We start from the raw sequence: 17,306 nt of genomic DNA, 5'->3' as shown, positions 1-17,306 counted from the left end.
AGTTTAAGGCATTTTTAATGGTAAATTAACTTTTAATTTGATAACAACTAATTCAGTTATTTTTACTAAGATTTTATAAGTTTTTAATATAACAGGATATTTAACTAATTAAAATATCTTCTGGGGCAGAGAGAAAAATTATGATTAGAGTCTAAAAGCAAATGAAATTTAATATTCTCCATGTATGTCTAGAAGATTAAACTTTTAGTATTCTTTCTTTCTAAAACAATGCATGCACATAATTGAAAATATCTCACAAAGACTTTAAAAAATAGAAAAAAAAGTGGCAAATGTATTCTAGTTTTTATTTTTCTACATTTACTTTAATAGCTTTACTTGCAGCTTTGTAGGTTTAATATATTTAACATTTTTATGTGCACTAATTCTTTATTGTTTAAAGTATTTCATAAGTTTCTTTTTCCCCCCACTGACCTCTCCCCAGCTCCTCTCTTCCCCCAGCACATGCCCTCACCCCCCTATTGTTTTTGTTCATTGGTTATGCTCACATGCATGCATGCAAGTCCTTTGGTAGATCTCTTACCCTCCCCCTCCCCTGCCTTCTCTCTTAGGTTGGACAGTCTTTTCGATGCTTCTATGACTCTGGCTCTATTTTTGTTCAGCAGTCTATGTTGTTCATTATATTCCTCAACTGAGTGAGATCATGTGGTACTTATCTTTCTCCAACTGGAATATTTCACTTAGCATAATGCTCTCCAGGTCCATCCATGCTGTTGCAAATGGTAAGAATTCTTTCTTTTTTTTACAGCAGCATAGTATTCCATTGTGTAGATGTATCACGTTTTAATCCACTCATCTACTGATGGGAACTTAGGCTGTTTCCAAATCTTAGCTATGGTGAATTGTGCTGCTATGAACATAGGGGTGCATATATCCTTTCTGATTGGTGTTTCTAGTTTTTTGGGATATATTCCTAGAAGTGGTATTACTGGGTCAAATGGGAGTTCCATTTTTAATTTTTTTAGGAAACTCCACAGTGGCCGCACCAGTCTGCATTCCCATCAGCAGTGCATGAGGGTTTCTTTTTCTCTGCTTCCTCGCCAGCACTTGTCATTTGTTGATTTGTTGATGATAGCCATTCTGACAGGTGTGAGATGGTACCTCATTGTTGTTTTGATTTGCATCTTTCAGATGATTAGTGACTTTGAGCATGTTTTTAGTGTCTCTTGGCCTTCTGTATATCCTCTTTCGAAAAGTGTCTATTTAGGTTTTATGCTTATATTTTTATTGGATTGTTTATCTTCCTTTTGTTAAGTTGTATGAGTTCCCTGTAAATGTTGGAGATTAAACCCTTATCGGAGATAACATTGGTAAATATGTTCTCCCATGCAGTGGGCTTTCTTGTTGTTTTGTTGATGGTTTCTTTTGCTGTGCAGAAGCTTTTTATTTTGATGTAGTCCCATTTGTTTATTTTCTCCTTAGTTTCCATTGTCCTAGAAGCTGTGTTGGTAAAGATAATGGTATTTTGCTACCTATGGATTTTTCTGAGATTTTTATGATTTCCTGTCTTATGTTTAAGTCCTTTATCCATTTTGAGTGTATTTGTGTGTGTGGTGTAAGTTGGTGGTCTAGTTTCTGTATGTGTACTTTAAAATTACATTAGTTGGCCATTTGGTGACTTCTCATTCATAAGTATTTCAGTTTTGCTCTCTCCTCATATAATCTATTCTACAATGTTTAGAAACAAAAGAAAACAATAAAAGAAAAATCCACAGCAATTTATTGGATAAAAAAATTGATCATCCTCCATGCAAGATTATTATTCATTAATATAAAGAAAGATTGAATAATTTTTTACTTTAATTTTAAAAATTTATTTTTCAATTACAGTTGACATACACTGTTATATTAGTTTCAGATGTACAACATAGTGGTTAGATATTTATATACCTTACAAAGTTATCACCTCAATAAATCTAATATCCATCTGGCATCACATATAGTTATTATAATATTAATGACTATATTCTCTGGGCTGTATGTTACATTCCATGACTAAATTTATAATTGGCAATTTGTACTTCTTAATCCCTTTAACCATTTTTGCCCATCTCTTGACCCTCCTCCCATCTGGCGACCATCAATTTGTTCTCTTTGTTTATGAGTTTGTTTCTGTTTTGTTTTTTCATTTATTTTCTTTTTTAGATTCTACATATAAGTTAAATCATGTGGTATTTAATACTGAATAGTTTTTAATAACATAGGAAATACTTTTGGTTGAACTGGATTTGAGGTCAAATAAGCATAGGATCAAGTTGTGGCTCTGTAACTAATGGACCTTCACCTTTGGCAAGCCATGAAACCTCTCTGATGCTCAGAAGGCATTATGTTTGTTGACGATGGCATTAATTATTCAGGGGAATGATTGACTCATAATAATTCAATTTATGTATCTTACTTCAAAGAAAAATACTGCAGAAATTAAAATTGCTTTCTCTAGGCATTTGGGATTGAGAATATTTATCAAGAAAGAGTGGATTAATGCCTGCATATAAAGTTTTATGCAGGAGTAGTTATCCTTCCTCCCTTCATTCATTCTTCAATCATTCTTGATTGCTTGTGCTGGGTTCCAGGGATACACAAAGAATGGTCCAGCCCTCAGGGACTGTATTTAAGTGAAATATGGATGGGAACATCTGAATGCCTTTATTTCTTTTTATAATCACTCTAATTCAAATCAGTGGCTGAAAAATCCTCAGCCAGCAGAAATATGAATAATTCAGTCATTGGAACTAGTTAACAGGGACTAGCAACAGCTAGGAGTGTTTTCTCTGAGTACTGGGGGTGACTCCTGATGCGTAACTGCTGTTCCAGAAAGTCATACTCATTTCGGAATGTAGTCATGAGTACAGTCCCCCGGGACAGTGTTTTGCAAATTTTAGTCATTCTCATAAGACCTTCCTCAATTTTTGGCTATACTACCTATCCTCTTGTTTAAGAGAATTTTTCTTTAGAGTATCTTTTTTTTTTTACTTAAATATAATACATTTAAAAGAACATTTATACCACTACCATCAGTGAAAAATTATTATCACTTGCATAAACAGAAGGTGAGCATTGAATTGAAATATTATTGAGATACTTATAGCTAAGGACAGGCTCTAGGATAAGCTCACCATATTTTATCTCATTTCATTCTCACAACAACTGATCTCATATGTGGTGTTATCCAGATGTTATAAGTGCGAAATTCAGGCTCAGAGAGGGTAATTATCGGCTTGAATCTGGACTCTAGGAGCTTGACCTCTTAACCACTCTGTGATTCTGAAATGAGCTCATTTCAATTTCACACAGACACATATATACTTCCCTTTCAGAGTAGCATTCCTCCCATGTGAACACTTCTTTCTTTTAAATCAATAGAGTAGCCATGCATAAAGTCATTTTAATAGAAAAATGTGCAACATAAAAGATGATATAGTTACCCATCAATAGATCAACTTAGAAACATTTTTTCCCAAGGGATAGATTAGACAACCACAGTTTCCAGCTGATAATCATAAAAATTTAGAACATTTTGCTACTTTCAAAGACCTTGGAGGTGAATGAAATAACAGGAAGTGAAATATCTACAATAAAATGCTAGAAAAATGTCTTTAATGAAGGCCATGAGGGTATTTAAAATCATGAAAGTGTAATAGAGATATGATTAAAATATATTGTAAAATGCTTGAAATGAAGAGTATAGTACAAGGCTAATCATTTGTTGCTTCCTAATGCTTTGCATCTTCAAAAGAATTTTCAAACCCCTACTAATTGAATTTTAGAAAATGCTCCTAATGTGTCATTTGCTTTGACTCAATGAGAAATCTAAACCATGATCATTTAAGCCAGCGGTTCTCAACCTGTGGGTTGCAAACAATGAAAATACATCCTGCATATCAGATATTTACATTACAATTCATAACAGTAGCAAAATTACAGTTATGAAGTAGCAACGAAAATAATTTTATGGTTGGGGGTCACCACAACATGAGGAACTGTATTAAAGGGTCGCAACATCAGGAAGGTTGAGAACCACTGAAAGCAATTTAGCAGGGTTGTCCTACAAACACTGTGTTAGGAGAAGCAGAGCATATATTGGACATGATCTGTTCTACTTCAGAAGCCTTTAGGAAAGGAAGAGAAGGAACTGGAGTTGAACGCAGTGTTCAGGTATTGTGGTAGACAGAATAATGGCTCCCCAAAGGTGTCTATGTCCTAATCCCCAAACTTGTGAATATGCAGATAGAATTAAGATTGTAATCAGTTTACTTGGAGATGGGGAGAGTATCATGGATCATGCCAGTGAGCCTTCTAAGTGAAAGAGGGAAGCAGGAGAGGCAGAACAAGAGCCGTGGCAGCATGAGGACTCAGCCCAATGTTGCTGGCTCAAAAACGGAGGCGTGGGGCCGTGGGCCAAGAGCGGTGGATGGCTTCTGGAAGTTGGGCAATGCATGTGGACGATTCTTCCCAAAGGCCTCCAGAAGGAACATATCCCTGCCCGTGTCTTGATTTTAGACCAGGGACACCCATTTCAGACTTCTGTCTTCCAGAACTATCAGGTAATTTAATTTCTATTGCTTTTAAGCCACTAAGTTTGTGGAAATATTTTACATCAGCAACAAGAAATGAATACAGAGTTTGAAACACAGGTGGACTCAACAAGGACAAAGAATAGCATGGATGTCACAGATAGGACCCTACGCCTCAGACACTCAGACACCAGCAGTGTAGTTAAAAAAAACTGGATGTAACCAGGAAGAAGTAGCTTTTATAAAATATGAAAAGCATATCAATCCTTACATAGGCCCCTCAGCAAGAACTACACTTGTTCATTATTAGAACATCTCTCTGGAATTACTGCTGTTTTATTAGCAAAATAAAAAAGTAAGTCCCCTTATTTGGGGCTTTCACATTTGGTGTTTGTTCACATTAGGTGGTTTTACCAGTTTAATAATGTGACTGGCCACTGCTGCCATTACAGTTCTTACTAATACTGAGAGGCGAACTTGGACAAGATATAAAAGTTCTCACTGCCTCAGTCACGACAAGTGCAAAACAGCATACGAAGAGTGCTTGTTCACAGGGTTGTTATGAGGTTAAAAGAAGTTAGTGCTTATAAAACACCAGAGCAGTCATTGATACATATTAGGCACTCACTACATTTGGGGTTAGCTTTTATTATAATTACTAGGGGCCCAGTGCACGAATTTGTGAACCTTAAAAGAAACTGTTGGCCTGCGAGGCTGTGGTGGGCACAGGGCGGGTCTCAGCTCATCTTACCTGCCCCTGTCCGGCCACTCCTGCCACGGTCTCTGGTCCCCTGTCTGCCGGCAGCCCTGCTCCCGCCGCTGCTGCTCCCACACGCTGACGGCATGGGACCCGCTCGCAACCACTGATGGCGCCAAGTGATTGGGGCTGGTGCCAGCAGTGGGTGCAAGAGGTGGCTGCCAGCCCCAATTGCCCCTCAGGAGCAGGGGGAGGTGGAGAAGCCCTGAGGGGCAATCGGGGCTGGTGCCGAGCACCGGAGAGCGGGTGCGAATGGTGGCTCCGGCACCGGCAGCAGGTGCAAGCGCCAGGCAGGGCAGCAGTGCGCAGGAGCAAAGAATTTTCAGTAACCACCAGAGGCTCACCCTGATTAACTGCTTTAAATGTATACTCCTTATCAAAGGTCACTAATATCATTTTATGGCCCCACTTTGTTTTACTATCTGAGAACATGAACCATTTTAATCCTGGTAGGGAGTTATTTTAAAACTAGAGGCCCAGTGCACAACATTCATACACTGGTGGGGGGGGGGGGGGGCGTTTCCCTCAGCCTGGCCTGCACCCTCTCGCAGTCCAGGACATCTTGGGAGATGTCCAACTGCCAGCTTAAACCCGCCTTGGGAGCGGGCCTAAGCCAGCAATCGGACATCCCCTGAGGGGTCCTTAGTGCTGCCACAGAGGCAGGAGAAGCTCCTGCCACCACTGCTGCACTCGCCAGCTGTGAGCCCGGCTTCTGACTGAGTGGTACTCCCACTGTGGGAGTGCACTGACCACCTGGGGGCAGCTCCTGTGTTGAGCATCTGTCCCCTAGTGGCCAGTGCACATCACAGTGACTGGTCATTCTGCCGTTCGGTCAATTTGCATATCACCCTTTTATTATATGGGATCATTTTCTCCTAATGATAAAAGTTCTATTGGAGTCAGTCTGGTTTGCCTTGAATAGAACCATATGGTATCATTTTTAGGGGTATTTTCTTAAAAAAGTGATATATGTGCATTGTAGAACATTTGAAAAACAAAAAACAATATGATAATAAAATCATAATATACCTCAGTCCTCCATGTAGAAATAAATATTCATAATATTTGTCTTGAATTGTGTTTGTGTGTACATATGCATAAGAGTCACATTGTATAAATTATTTTGTAATGTTCAATGTGGTCTGCACATTGATTAATGATACAATTTCAGATATTTTGATGTTAAACAGGGACAGTTTGTAAAATTTAGATCTTTTTGATTTGCGAATTGTTCAGTTCTACATTTTGTGATGCTTAAGGATATATTGACATTTTGTTTCTAAGGTAATACTTTCTTAAAACCCTAGGATAAATAAGGTTAGAAGATTCTTCACAGGTTTTAATGATAAATTAAAATAAATGATCTTTTTAAAAGTAATTTGTAAAAGTCTATGCTCTTTTTATAATATATAACGTCCTTTAAGAGCAGGAATTATCCTTTATAATCTTCATATCTATTAAAATCTGAACAATGTAATTACAATAATTATTAAGTGACTATTAGGTAAACATATAAAAAGATATAAATAATTAGGGAATTGACATTGACATATTTTATTAAGATACTATGGAGGATTATGGTAAATCATCCTGTTGAATTTCAAAATACCTATCTGAAAATCTAAGTGATGAGTGAGAACTATAAAATGTTAGTGAAAATCAGGGTCATAGAAAGATAAGGATTATTATCTGTTAAATATGACTGTCTGGAAATAAGAATTTCCAGTGAGTGACCTGGATCAATGATCTCACTCTGGTAAATATCTGTTGCTGATTTTCAACTTAGTTTACAATTTTAAACTGCATTATGATATAGTAATTCCTGCTCTGGCTGGGTTCTCAATGGCTAGAGCATAGACCCAAGGACCAAAGGGTCTAGGGTGCAATTCCCAGTCAAGGGCACCTACCTTGGCTGTGGGTTCAATCCCCAGCCCCGGTCAGGGCGCATGTGGGAGGCAACCAATCAATATGTCTCTCTCATGTCGATGTTTCTCTCTCTCTCCCCTTCTCCCTTCCACTCTGTGAAAATCAATGGAAAAAATATCCTTGGGTGAGGATTAAAAGAAAAAAAAAAGATCTATTTATTCCTCAAATGCAAGTGGTAAATAATACCATCATGTTTTTACAAACTCAGAGAAAAATACACAGAAAAATGCAATATTTTGTTAGCTATTTCTCTACACTATTTTTTTCTCATAAAAATTTTTTTATTGTTGAAAGTATTACAGATGTCCCCTTATTTCCCCCATTGACCCCTTCTGGCCCGCACCTGCCTCCCAACCCAGGCCTTCACCACACTATTGTCTGTGTCCATGGGTTATGCATATAGCATACAAGTTCTTTGATAAATCCCTTCCTACCCACCCACACACTCCTACCTTCCCTCTGAGATTTGACAGTCTGTTTCATGCTTCTATGTTTATGGACCTATTTTGTTCATCAGTTTATTTTGTTCTTTAGACTCCACATAAGAGTGAGATCATGTGATACTTGTCTTTCTCTGACTGGCTTATTTCTTTTAGCATAATACTCTCCAGGTCTATTCATGCTGTTGCACATGGTAAGAGTTCCTTCTTTTTTACTGCTGTATAGTATTCCATGGTATAAATGGTCCAAAGCTTTTTTATCCACTCATCTACTGATGGACACTTGGACTGTTTCCAGATCTTAGCTATTATAAATGGTGCTGCTATGAGCATAAGGGTGCGTCCATTCTTTCTGATTGGTGTTTCAGGATTCTTAGGATATATTCCTGGAAATGGGATCACTGGGTCAAATGACAGCTCCATATTTAATTTTTTGAGGAAACTCTATACTGTTTTCCATAATGGCTGCACCAGTCTGCATTCCCACCAGCAATGTACTAGGTTTCCCTTTTCTCCACATTTTCACCAGTACTTATCATTTTTTGATTTGTTGATGGTAGTCATTCTGACAGGTGTGAGATGGTACTTCATTGTCTCTTAATTTGCATCTCTCTGATGATTAGTGACTTTGAGCATTTTTTCATATGTCTCTTGGCCATCTGTATGTTCACTTTGGACAAGTGTCTATTGAGGTCCTTTGCACACTTTTTAATTGGATTGTTTGTCTTCCTTTTGTTAAGTTGCATGAGTTCCTTATATATTTTAGAAATTAATCTTTTATCAGATGTATCATTGCCAAATATATTATCCCATACAGTGGCAAAAACTAAAATTATTTCCCCTAAGAACAGGAACAAGACAGGGATGTGCACTTTCACCACCCTTATTCAAATAGTACTGGAAGTCTTAGCCACAGCAATCAGTCAAGAAGAAAACCTAAATGGAAAGGAGGAAGTAAAACTGTCATTGTTCACAGGTGACATGATATTGTACATAGAAAATTCTAAAGATTGCCAAAAAACTATTAGGTTTAATAAATGAATTCAGCAATGTAGCAGGATGCAAAATTAACACCCAGAAATTGATGGCATTTTTATAAACCAATAATGAATTATCCGAAGGAGAAACTAAAGAAACAATCTCATTTACCATTGCAACAAAAAATAAGTTACTTATAAATAAACTTAACTAAGGAGGTAAAAGACTTGTACTTGGGAAAACTCTCATTGAAAAAAGGGAGGAAGATATAATCAAGTGGTAGAATATACTATGTTTATTGATTGGTAGAATTAACATCATTAAAATGTCCATACTACCCAAAGAAATCTATAGAGTCAAAGAAATCCTATAAAAATTCTAGCAGCGTATTACACAGATCTAGAACAAATACTTCCAAAATTTAAGTGAAACCAAAAACAAAAAAAACAAAAACCTGAATAGCCACAGTCATCTTGAGAAAGAAGCCAAAGTCAGAGGATCACAATACCAGATATCAAGCTATATTACAAAGCTCCTATAGTCAAAGATGCCTGGTACTAGCACAAGAGCAGGCATATAGATCAACGGGACAGAACAGAGACCCCAGAAATCAACCCAAGCCATTATGCTCAATTAACATTTGACAAAAGAGGTGAGAACATACAATGGAGTCAAGACAATCTCTTCAATAAATGGTGTTGGGAAAATTGGACAGGTACATGCAAAAACATGAAACTAGACCACCAACTTACACCATACTCAAGAATAAACTCAAAATGGATAAAAGACGTAAATGTTCGTTGTGAAAGCATAAAAATCCTAGAAGAAACCATAGACAGAAAAATATCAGACATCTCTTGTAGCAATATGTTCACCAATAATACATCTCCTAGGGCAGTGATGGTGAACCTTTTGAGCTCGGCGTGTCAGCATTTTTGAAAAATCCTAACTTAACTCTGGTGCCGTGTCACATATAGAAATTTTTTGATATTTGCAACCATAGTAAAACAAAGATTTATATTTTTGATATTTATTTTATATATTTAAATGCCATTTAACAAAGAAAAATCAACCAAAAAAATGAGTTCGAGTGTCACCTCTGACACCCATGTCATAGGTTCGCCATCACTGTCCTAGGGCAAGGGAAACAAAAGAAAAAATAAACAAATGGGACTATGTCTACACTGTTTTTAGATGTAAGTAATCCTATACCGTGGGGCCTTGACTTATGAGTTTAATTCATTCCGTGACGGAGCTCGTAACTCAAATTACTCGTATGTCAAATCAAGAAGTGAACGAGTGAGACACGTGATGCTGGGCCGATGTCGCGTTCACTGTGACGTTTGCTGTGCCAACTAGTGGTGGGGTATCTGAAGCTGGCTCCTAACCCAAATTTTAGGCAGCTCAAAGCAAAAAATCGGCCGTGAGACGGCTCATATCTTGAAAAACTCGTTAGTTGGGACACTCGAAAGTCAAGGCCCCACTGTATAATAAAAGGCTATGCAAATTGTCCCCTTGGGAGTTTGACCGGGAGTTCAACTGCTCGCTATGACATGCACTGACCACCAGGGGGTTGTGTGGAACATGGCAGGTGACCAGCAGCAGGGGTGTGGGGGGGTGTTGAGGGAGTGAGGGAAGGAGGAGGCGGGGAGGTGGGGAAACTGATCATCCCTGATCCCGGGCCAGGCCTAGAGACCCTACCTGTGTACGAATTTTGTGCACCAGGCCTCTAATTAATAAGTAAAATGGATTCAACACATAAAATGGATTACTAACTTGATTAAGAATAAAGGTAAACATTATTTTAATATATTCTTGACATAGCTCTTTGTTTACAACTTTTATTTTATGTACAGCTTAAATTTTTTATGGACTGTATCCTTACAGGTTTTAATAGGAGAGGAGAAATATAGGAACATTTGTAATAATTCTTTCTGGTTCTTTATATTCTAAAGTAGTATTTCTTTGTCTAGAAGTTCACAATTTTATAAGAATTCATGCATAGGTATTATTATATTATACACTTCCAAATGTCAAGTTATTAATTAAAACAGCCCCATCAGGAATTCCCAGTGCTTCATTATTTCAGTTAAGAAAAGAGTTTAGTATTCAGTCTTGTACAAAATATTAGCCATGAGTAAAGTAATTAAACATTATTATTATTTTTAACTTTGGCTTTTGTAATCAGATTAGTGCCTGTGTTCTGGGTTGTAAATTACCTAATATTACACCTGCAGCATGGGAATTAATAATACAAAAAAAGCAATTTTTATAAAAATTTAGCATAAAATGGAATAGTCAAAATTGCTTTTACTTAACCATGTATTTCATTGTAAAATTCTCTCTTCTTCAAATCACAACCTATATTACTTTTTATAATTTTGGCTAACATCATAAACACAATATTTATTTTAGACTTGCAATCTAAATTTTAGATATATAATTTCAAATGTTGTGCTTTATCTGGAAATAAGCAATTTGGCCCTTATATGACAAAATCACTGGGGTTAAATAAGGCAGATTTTGAGCAAGTTAATGATTTTAGTGAATTGAATTATTCACATGCATTTATTACTTAGTCAATAACATTATAAATCATTTGAATTTTTTCTCATTAGGAAAGTTTACAGTCTTAACTTTTTAAATATCATCAAAAGTTGAGAGAAAAATATGGAAGCTATAATCATCAAATTGGTACTATAATTATTTTCAGTACAAAAAGGACTACAGTAATTTTCAAAGTTGAATGAACTTAGGAATTAGCCAGATACCCAGTTGCATAAGGAACAATTCTTTCCTGGGCCTGAATTCCAGAAAATTCTAATTCTAGAAGCTCCCAAAGTGGTTCTGATGCAAGTAGGCCCTGCACCACATTATGAGAAGAGAATGGAGTCACAATGGGGCAATGTAGTTGTTATTAAAATCCTTAACTGAATTGAGGACTTTTCAAGAGACACAGTGTTTTCATTACTTGACATTTTGTGAGCTCTACCCAGAAGTCAAGTTTTCCATCAGCATAGTCCCAGGAAGCTCCAGGGTGCCTCTGGGAGTGGTAGAAAAATACTTGCTAGGTCTGCTATTTCCCTCTGGTCAAGAATGGCTGCAGAGGATACAGACATCAGGGAGGGCTGGGATTACATACTTGCTGGTATTGCTCTCAACAAAAGAATAGAAATTCATCCTTGTCTTTGTTTCAGTATGTATGTGTTTTCTAGCATATAGCCATTTATAAAATACTAGAGGCCCATTGAATGAAGAGATTCGTGCAATAGGCCTTTCTTCCCCTAGCTGCCAGTACCGGTTTTCCTCTGGCACCCGGGACCCAGGCCTTTGCTCCGACCACAGCAGAGAAGCCAAGCCTCTTCAGTCTTCAGTCGTCTTCAGTCTTTAGTTGTCTTCAGTCTTCAGTCGTCTTAAGTCTTTAGTCTTCGCTCCGGCCGGAGCCTTATTTGCATATGCAAATTAACCTCCATCTTTGTTGGGTTAATTTGCATACTCATCCTGATTAGCTGGTGGGTGTAGCGGAGTGACACCAATTTGCATGTTTCTCTTATATTAGTGTAGATTTTAGAATCCCCACAGTCGAATGCGAAATAAACTTCTCACAGAAAGTTGTGCTAAAAGTGTGTCTTTATCTACACTAATAAAAGACAAAGATGTTAATTGACCATACTTCGCAATGCCCTAAATCATGCCCACCAGCCAATCAGAGCTACTATATGCAAATTAACCCAACCAAGATGGCAGCCGGAAGCCACAGAGCTGGAGCAAGCAGGACGCTTGGTTGCCTGGGCGATGGAGGAAGCCAAGCTTCCTGCCAGCCCTGAGCTGGGTGAGGCCTCTGCTCATGGCAACAAAGTTTCAATTATAGAAGACAAATAAGTCCCAGATACCTGCTTCCAGCCAGCCTTCACTGGGTGCTTGGGCGGCTGGGGGTTGTGGCCAGCCTGCAAACAGCCATCAGCCCCTCACCCAGGCTGGCCAATCACCCCAGCAGGACCCCCCACCCTGAAGGGGCTGTGGCCTGCCTGAAAACAGACATCAGCCACTCACCCAGACTGGCCAGGCACTCCTATATAATAAAAGGGTAATATGTAAATTGACCCTAACAGCAGATCGACTGGGAATGACTGGTCACTATGACACACACTGACCAACAGGGGGCAGATGCTCAATGCAGGAGCTGCCCCCTGGTAGTCAGTGTGCTCCTACAGGGGGAGCTCTGCTCAGCCACAAGCCAGGCTGATGACTGCTAGTACAGCAGTAGTGGTGGGAGCCTCTCCTGCCTCCTCAGCAGCCCTAAGGATGTCCGACTGAAGCTTAGGCCTGCTCCCCGCTGGCAAGTGGACACCCCCCGAGGGCTGCCAGGCTGCCAGAGGTATGTCTGACTGCCAGGGAGCGGGCTTAAGCCGACAGGTGGTCACCTCCGAGGGGTCCCAGTCTGCGAGAGGGTACAGCCCAGGCTGAGGGACCCCCCCAAGTGCACAAATTTTTGTGTACCGGGCCTCTAGTTCAGTTATAATCTTGTATGGTGACATCATATTCTGGACATTACAAAACTGTTGAAAGACATTAGTGTCTACATGATAATCAAATATTTGCTAATGTAATGAGATTTCAAGATTCCATTAGAGTTTGAGAACATGAAGTGTATTTATTGTAGCCTTGATTTATACATACTTCAGTAATAAGGATAAAAAAGCATTCATTTCCACTGTTTGATCTGCTTAAAGTCCATGAAAGAAATTTAGGAAGGAAAACATAAACTATTTAGTCATGGCTCTCAACTCATGAAAAGAGGTACTTTTATTTTCTTTTTTTTCACACCACATCTTGTGCTTTGGAAAGAAGGGGTAGACATGGGGAATGAGGGAGAACAAGGAAACTAGGGGATGCCAACACTCTTTTGTCTTGCTCAGAAGGAGGACAGCAAAATTAGATTTGCCAGTGGAACTGAAGTTATTCTCTTTTTAATCTGATCAACCCATTATATGCACTTGGCCCTGAGCAACTTCAAGGAAGGGACTGCAGTTTTATTTCATTTTCTCAGTAATATTGCCTGCAGTATGGCTTGATACCCAAACTAGAGTTGGCAGTAGATGGTGTGAATTTAAGCCCAGCTTCCTGACTTACTATTGATATGATGTCAGCAAGTCTCTCCAAGTTTTTAACTTGTGTCTTCAGTTTGAAATTTTGTTTTTGAGTTAAATTGAGTTCAAACACTTTTTCTTAAAACTATCATACAGCGTAAAACACACTATCATATTCATGTGAATGCACTCTGTATATTATTACTACTGAATGGAATTTCCTTTGAAATATGTCACATTCACAATTAAGTGGTAAGCCACTTTTCAATGTAAGAAAATTCAAGGGCTTGTGTTGGAGATGGGCGTAGAGATGGAAAAGAAATATCCCATTTCAATGCTTAAATTGTTAACCACATTGAGAAATAAGACAGCAGGGAAATAAAATGTCTTTTTTATTGAAGGTGGCTAATGTGGTGTATATCTTTCAGAAAGTAGAGTGTGCAATGTGAAATCTTGGACTTAGAATGAATTGCCCAGTCAGATACAGAAGACCTTGGACCAAGGTAGCTTAACAAAGGAGCAATAGGTAAGGATTGGGATTAGGCTGCAAGTTTATCCTGGTCCCCACTAACATCCACTGGGTCCTTTATAGAATTTACAACTTTCAGATTAGAGATGTACTGAAATTATTAGACTAATTAATATAGATTTATATCATATTTTGGCTTTATATATTTTTAGGTTTAGGTATTATGGGAACATAAAATTTAGTGGAGTTTAAAAAATATTTTAAATACATTATTTATTCTGTTAAGGGTTTTCCACTTGACATATCTTTTCTTATTTATATAGTTTTACTAATTCCTTATATATTTACTAGAGGCCCAGTGCAAAAAATTCATGCATGCAGGGGTGTCCCCTCAGCCCAGCCTGCACCCTCTCCAATCTGGGACCCCTCGGGGGATGTCCAACTGCCGGTTTAGGCTTTATCCTAAACCAGCAGTCGAATATCCCTCTCACAATCCAGGACCGCTGGCTCCTAACTGCTCACCTGCCTGCCTGCCTGATCGCCCCTAACTGCCCCCCCACCGGCTGGTTGCCCCCAACTGTCACCCCCACCAGCCTGTTCGCCCTTTACTGCCCCCCCCCTCTGCTGGCCTGATTGCCCCCAACTACCCCTGTCTGTTGGACTGGTCACCCCCAACTGCCCCTCCTGCTGGCTTGGTCACCTCAACTGCCCCCCCACTCACTTGGTCACCCCCAACTGCCCCCTCTGTCAGCCTGGTCACCCCCAACTTCCCCCCCACTCGCGTGGTCACCCCGAACTGCCCCCCCTGTCAGCCTGGTCACCCTGAACTGCCCCCTGCTCGCCTGGTCACCCTCAACTGCCCCCCTGCTCGCCTGGTCACCCCCAACTGCCCCCCCTACCAGCCTGGTCATCCCTCACTGCTCCCCTCTGCCAACCTGGTCACCCCTCACTGACCCCCTGCCGGCCTGTTCACCCCATGCAGCCTGCTGCTCAGTTGTTTCATTGTCCCTAATTAAACCCCTTCTGGCCTTGTTGCCCAACTCAGCCTATTTGGTCATCTGTTCGATTGTTTCGGATGTGATGGCCCCTGACTCTTTATATATATAGATTTTAGAATAATATTGAAGTACAATGTACATAAAATTTGATTTTTTAAATTAATCTTTATTGTTGAGATTATTACAGATGTCCCTCTTTTTTCCCCCTATAGCTCCCTTCCAACTAGTTCCCACCTTGCCCCCAGGCCCTTGCCACCCTATTGTCTGTGTCCATAGGTAATGCTATATGCATATAAGATTTTTGTCTAATCTCTTCCCACCCTCCACCCCCCTTCCCTCTGAGAATCCTTAGTCTGTTCCATTTCCATGCCTTTGATTCTATTTCATTCACCAGTTTATTCTGTTTATCAGATTTTTTATTCATTTGATTTTTAGGTTTAATTGTTGATAGATATGTATTTATTGCCACTTTGTTGTTTATATTTTTTATCTTTACCTTTTTCTTCTTCTTCCTCTTATTAAAGAACTAGATGCCCGGTACATGAAATTTGTGCACGGAGGGAGGGGGTGTCTCTCAGTTGGCCTGCACCCTCTCCAATCTGGGACTGCTGAGAGTGGTGGTTCTCAACCTTCCTAGTGTCACGACCCTTTAATACAGTTCCTCATGTTGTGGTGACCCCCAATTTCATTGTTACAAATTGAACATAATTAAAGCATAGTGATTAATCACAAAAACAATATGTAATTATATATGTTTTTTCTGATGGTCCTAGGCGACCCCTGTGAAAGGGTTGTTCAACCCCCAAAAGGGTCGCGACCCACAGGTTGAGAACCGCTGGCTTAGAGGATGTCCGCCTGCAGATTTAGGCCTGATCCCTCTGGGAACATCCCTCTCACAATCCGGGACTGCTGGCTTCTAACCGCTTGCCTGCCTGCCTGCCTGATTGCCCCTAACACTTCTGCCTGCCAGCCTGATCACTCCCTAACTGCTCCCCTGCTCGCCTGATTGACATCTAACTGCTCCTCTATGGGCCCGATCGTCCCCAACTGCCCTCCCCTGCTGGCCCAATCACCCTCACCTGATCTCCCCTGCCAGCCATCTTGTGGCAACCATCTTGTGGTGGCTATCTTGTGGCGGCCATCTTGTGACGACGTTGCACAAGGTTTTCACGTGACACCACTTAGGCTTTTATTATATAGGACTAGAGGCCTGGTGCACAAAAATTTGTGCACTCGGGGGGGTCCCTCAGCCTGGGCTGTACCCTCTCGCAGTCTGGGAGCCCTCAGGGGATGACTACCTGCTGGCTTAGGCCCGCTCCCTGGGGGATCGGGCCTAAGCTGGCAGTCAGACATCCCTCTGGCAGCATGGCAGCCCTCGGGGGATGTCCATTTGCCAGCGGGGAGCAGGCCTAAGCTTCAGTCGGACATTCTTAGCGCTGCTGAGGAGGCGGGAGAGGCTTCCACCACCACCACTGTACTGGCAGCCGTCAGCCTGGCTGGTGGCTGAGCAGAGCTTCCCCTGTTGGAGCGCACTGACCACCAAGGGGCAGCTTCTGCATTGAGCATCTGCCCCCTGGTGGTCAGTGTGTGTCATAGTGACCAGTCATTCCCAGTCGATCTGCTGTTAGGGTCAATTTGCATATTACCCTTTTATTATATAGGAGTGCCTGGCCAGCCTGGTTGAGGGCTGATGGCTGTTTGCAGGCTGGCCACAACCCCTTCAGGGTGGGGGACCCCACTGGGGTGCCTGACCAGCCTGGTTGAGGGGCTGATGGCTATTTGCAGGCTGGCCACAACCCCCAGCCACCCAAGCTCCCAGTGGAGTCTGGCTGGAAGCAGGTATCTGGGATTTGTTTATCTTCTATATTTGAAACTTTGTTGCCTTTAGCAGAGGCCACAGCCAGCTCAGGGCTGGCGGGAAGCTTGGCTTCCTCCATCACCCAGGCAACCAAGCCTCCTGCTTGCTCCAGCTCCGTGGCTGCCGGCCCCCATCTTGGTTGAGTTAATTTGCATATAGTCGCTCTGATTGGCTGGTGGGCGTGGCTTAGGGTGTAGCAAAGGTACAGTCAATTAGCATCTTTGTCTTTTATTAGTGTAGATACCCTTCAGCATTTCA

General features: G+C 40.5%; 1 protein-coding gene across 2 annotated transcripts in view; it reads left to right on the top strand.

The window, feature by feature from the left end:
* BANK1 (B cell scaffold protein with ankyrin repeats 1) overlaps positions 1–17,306 on the top strand; it is a 330,602-nt gene that overhangs the window by 17,791 nt on the left and 295,505 nt on the right. Inside the window, exon 1 of one of the 2 annotated variants that reach the window (XM_070392074.1) lies at positions 687–740. The exons of the other annotated variant lie outside the window; for it this stretch is intronic. Within the exon in view, the coding sequence (XP_070248175.1) occupies positions 707–740 (34 nt within the window). The 5' untranslated portion in view covers positions 687–706. Of the gene's footprint in view, positions 1–686; positions 741–17,306 lie in introns of those variants that run through there. 2 annotated transcript variants of the gene reach the window in all.

The sequence above is a fragment of the Myotis yumanensis genome, unplaced genomic scaffold (assembly GCF_028538775.1).
Source record: "Myotis yumanensis isolate MYYU_CA2020_CCGP unplaced genomic scaffold, mMyoYum1.0.hap1 SCAF_1, whole genome shotgun sequence".
NCBI lineage: Eukaryota > Metazoa > Chordata > Mammalia > Chiroptera > Vespertilionidae > Myotis > Myotis yumanensis.
The sequence above is the reverse complement of the archived record's forward strand: the minus strand, read 5'-3'. Positions and strand labels throughout refer to the sequence as shown.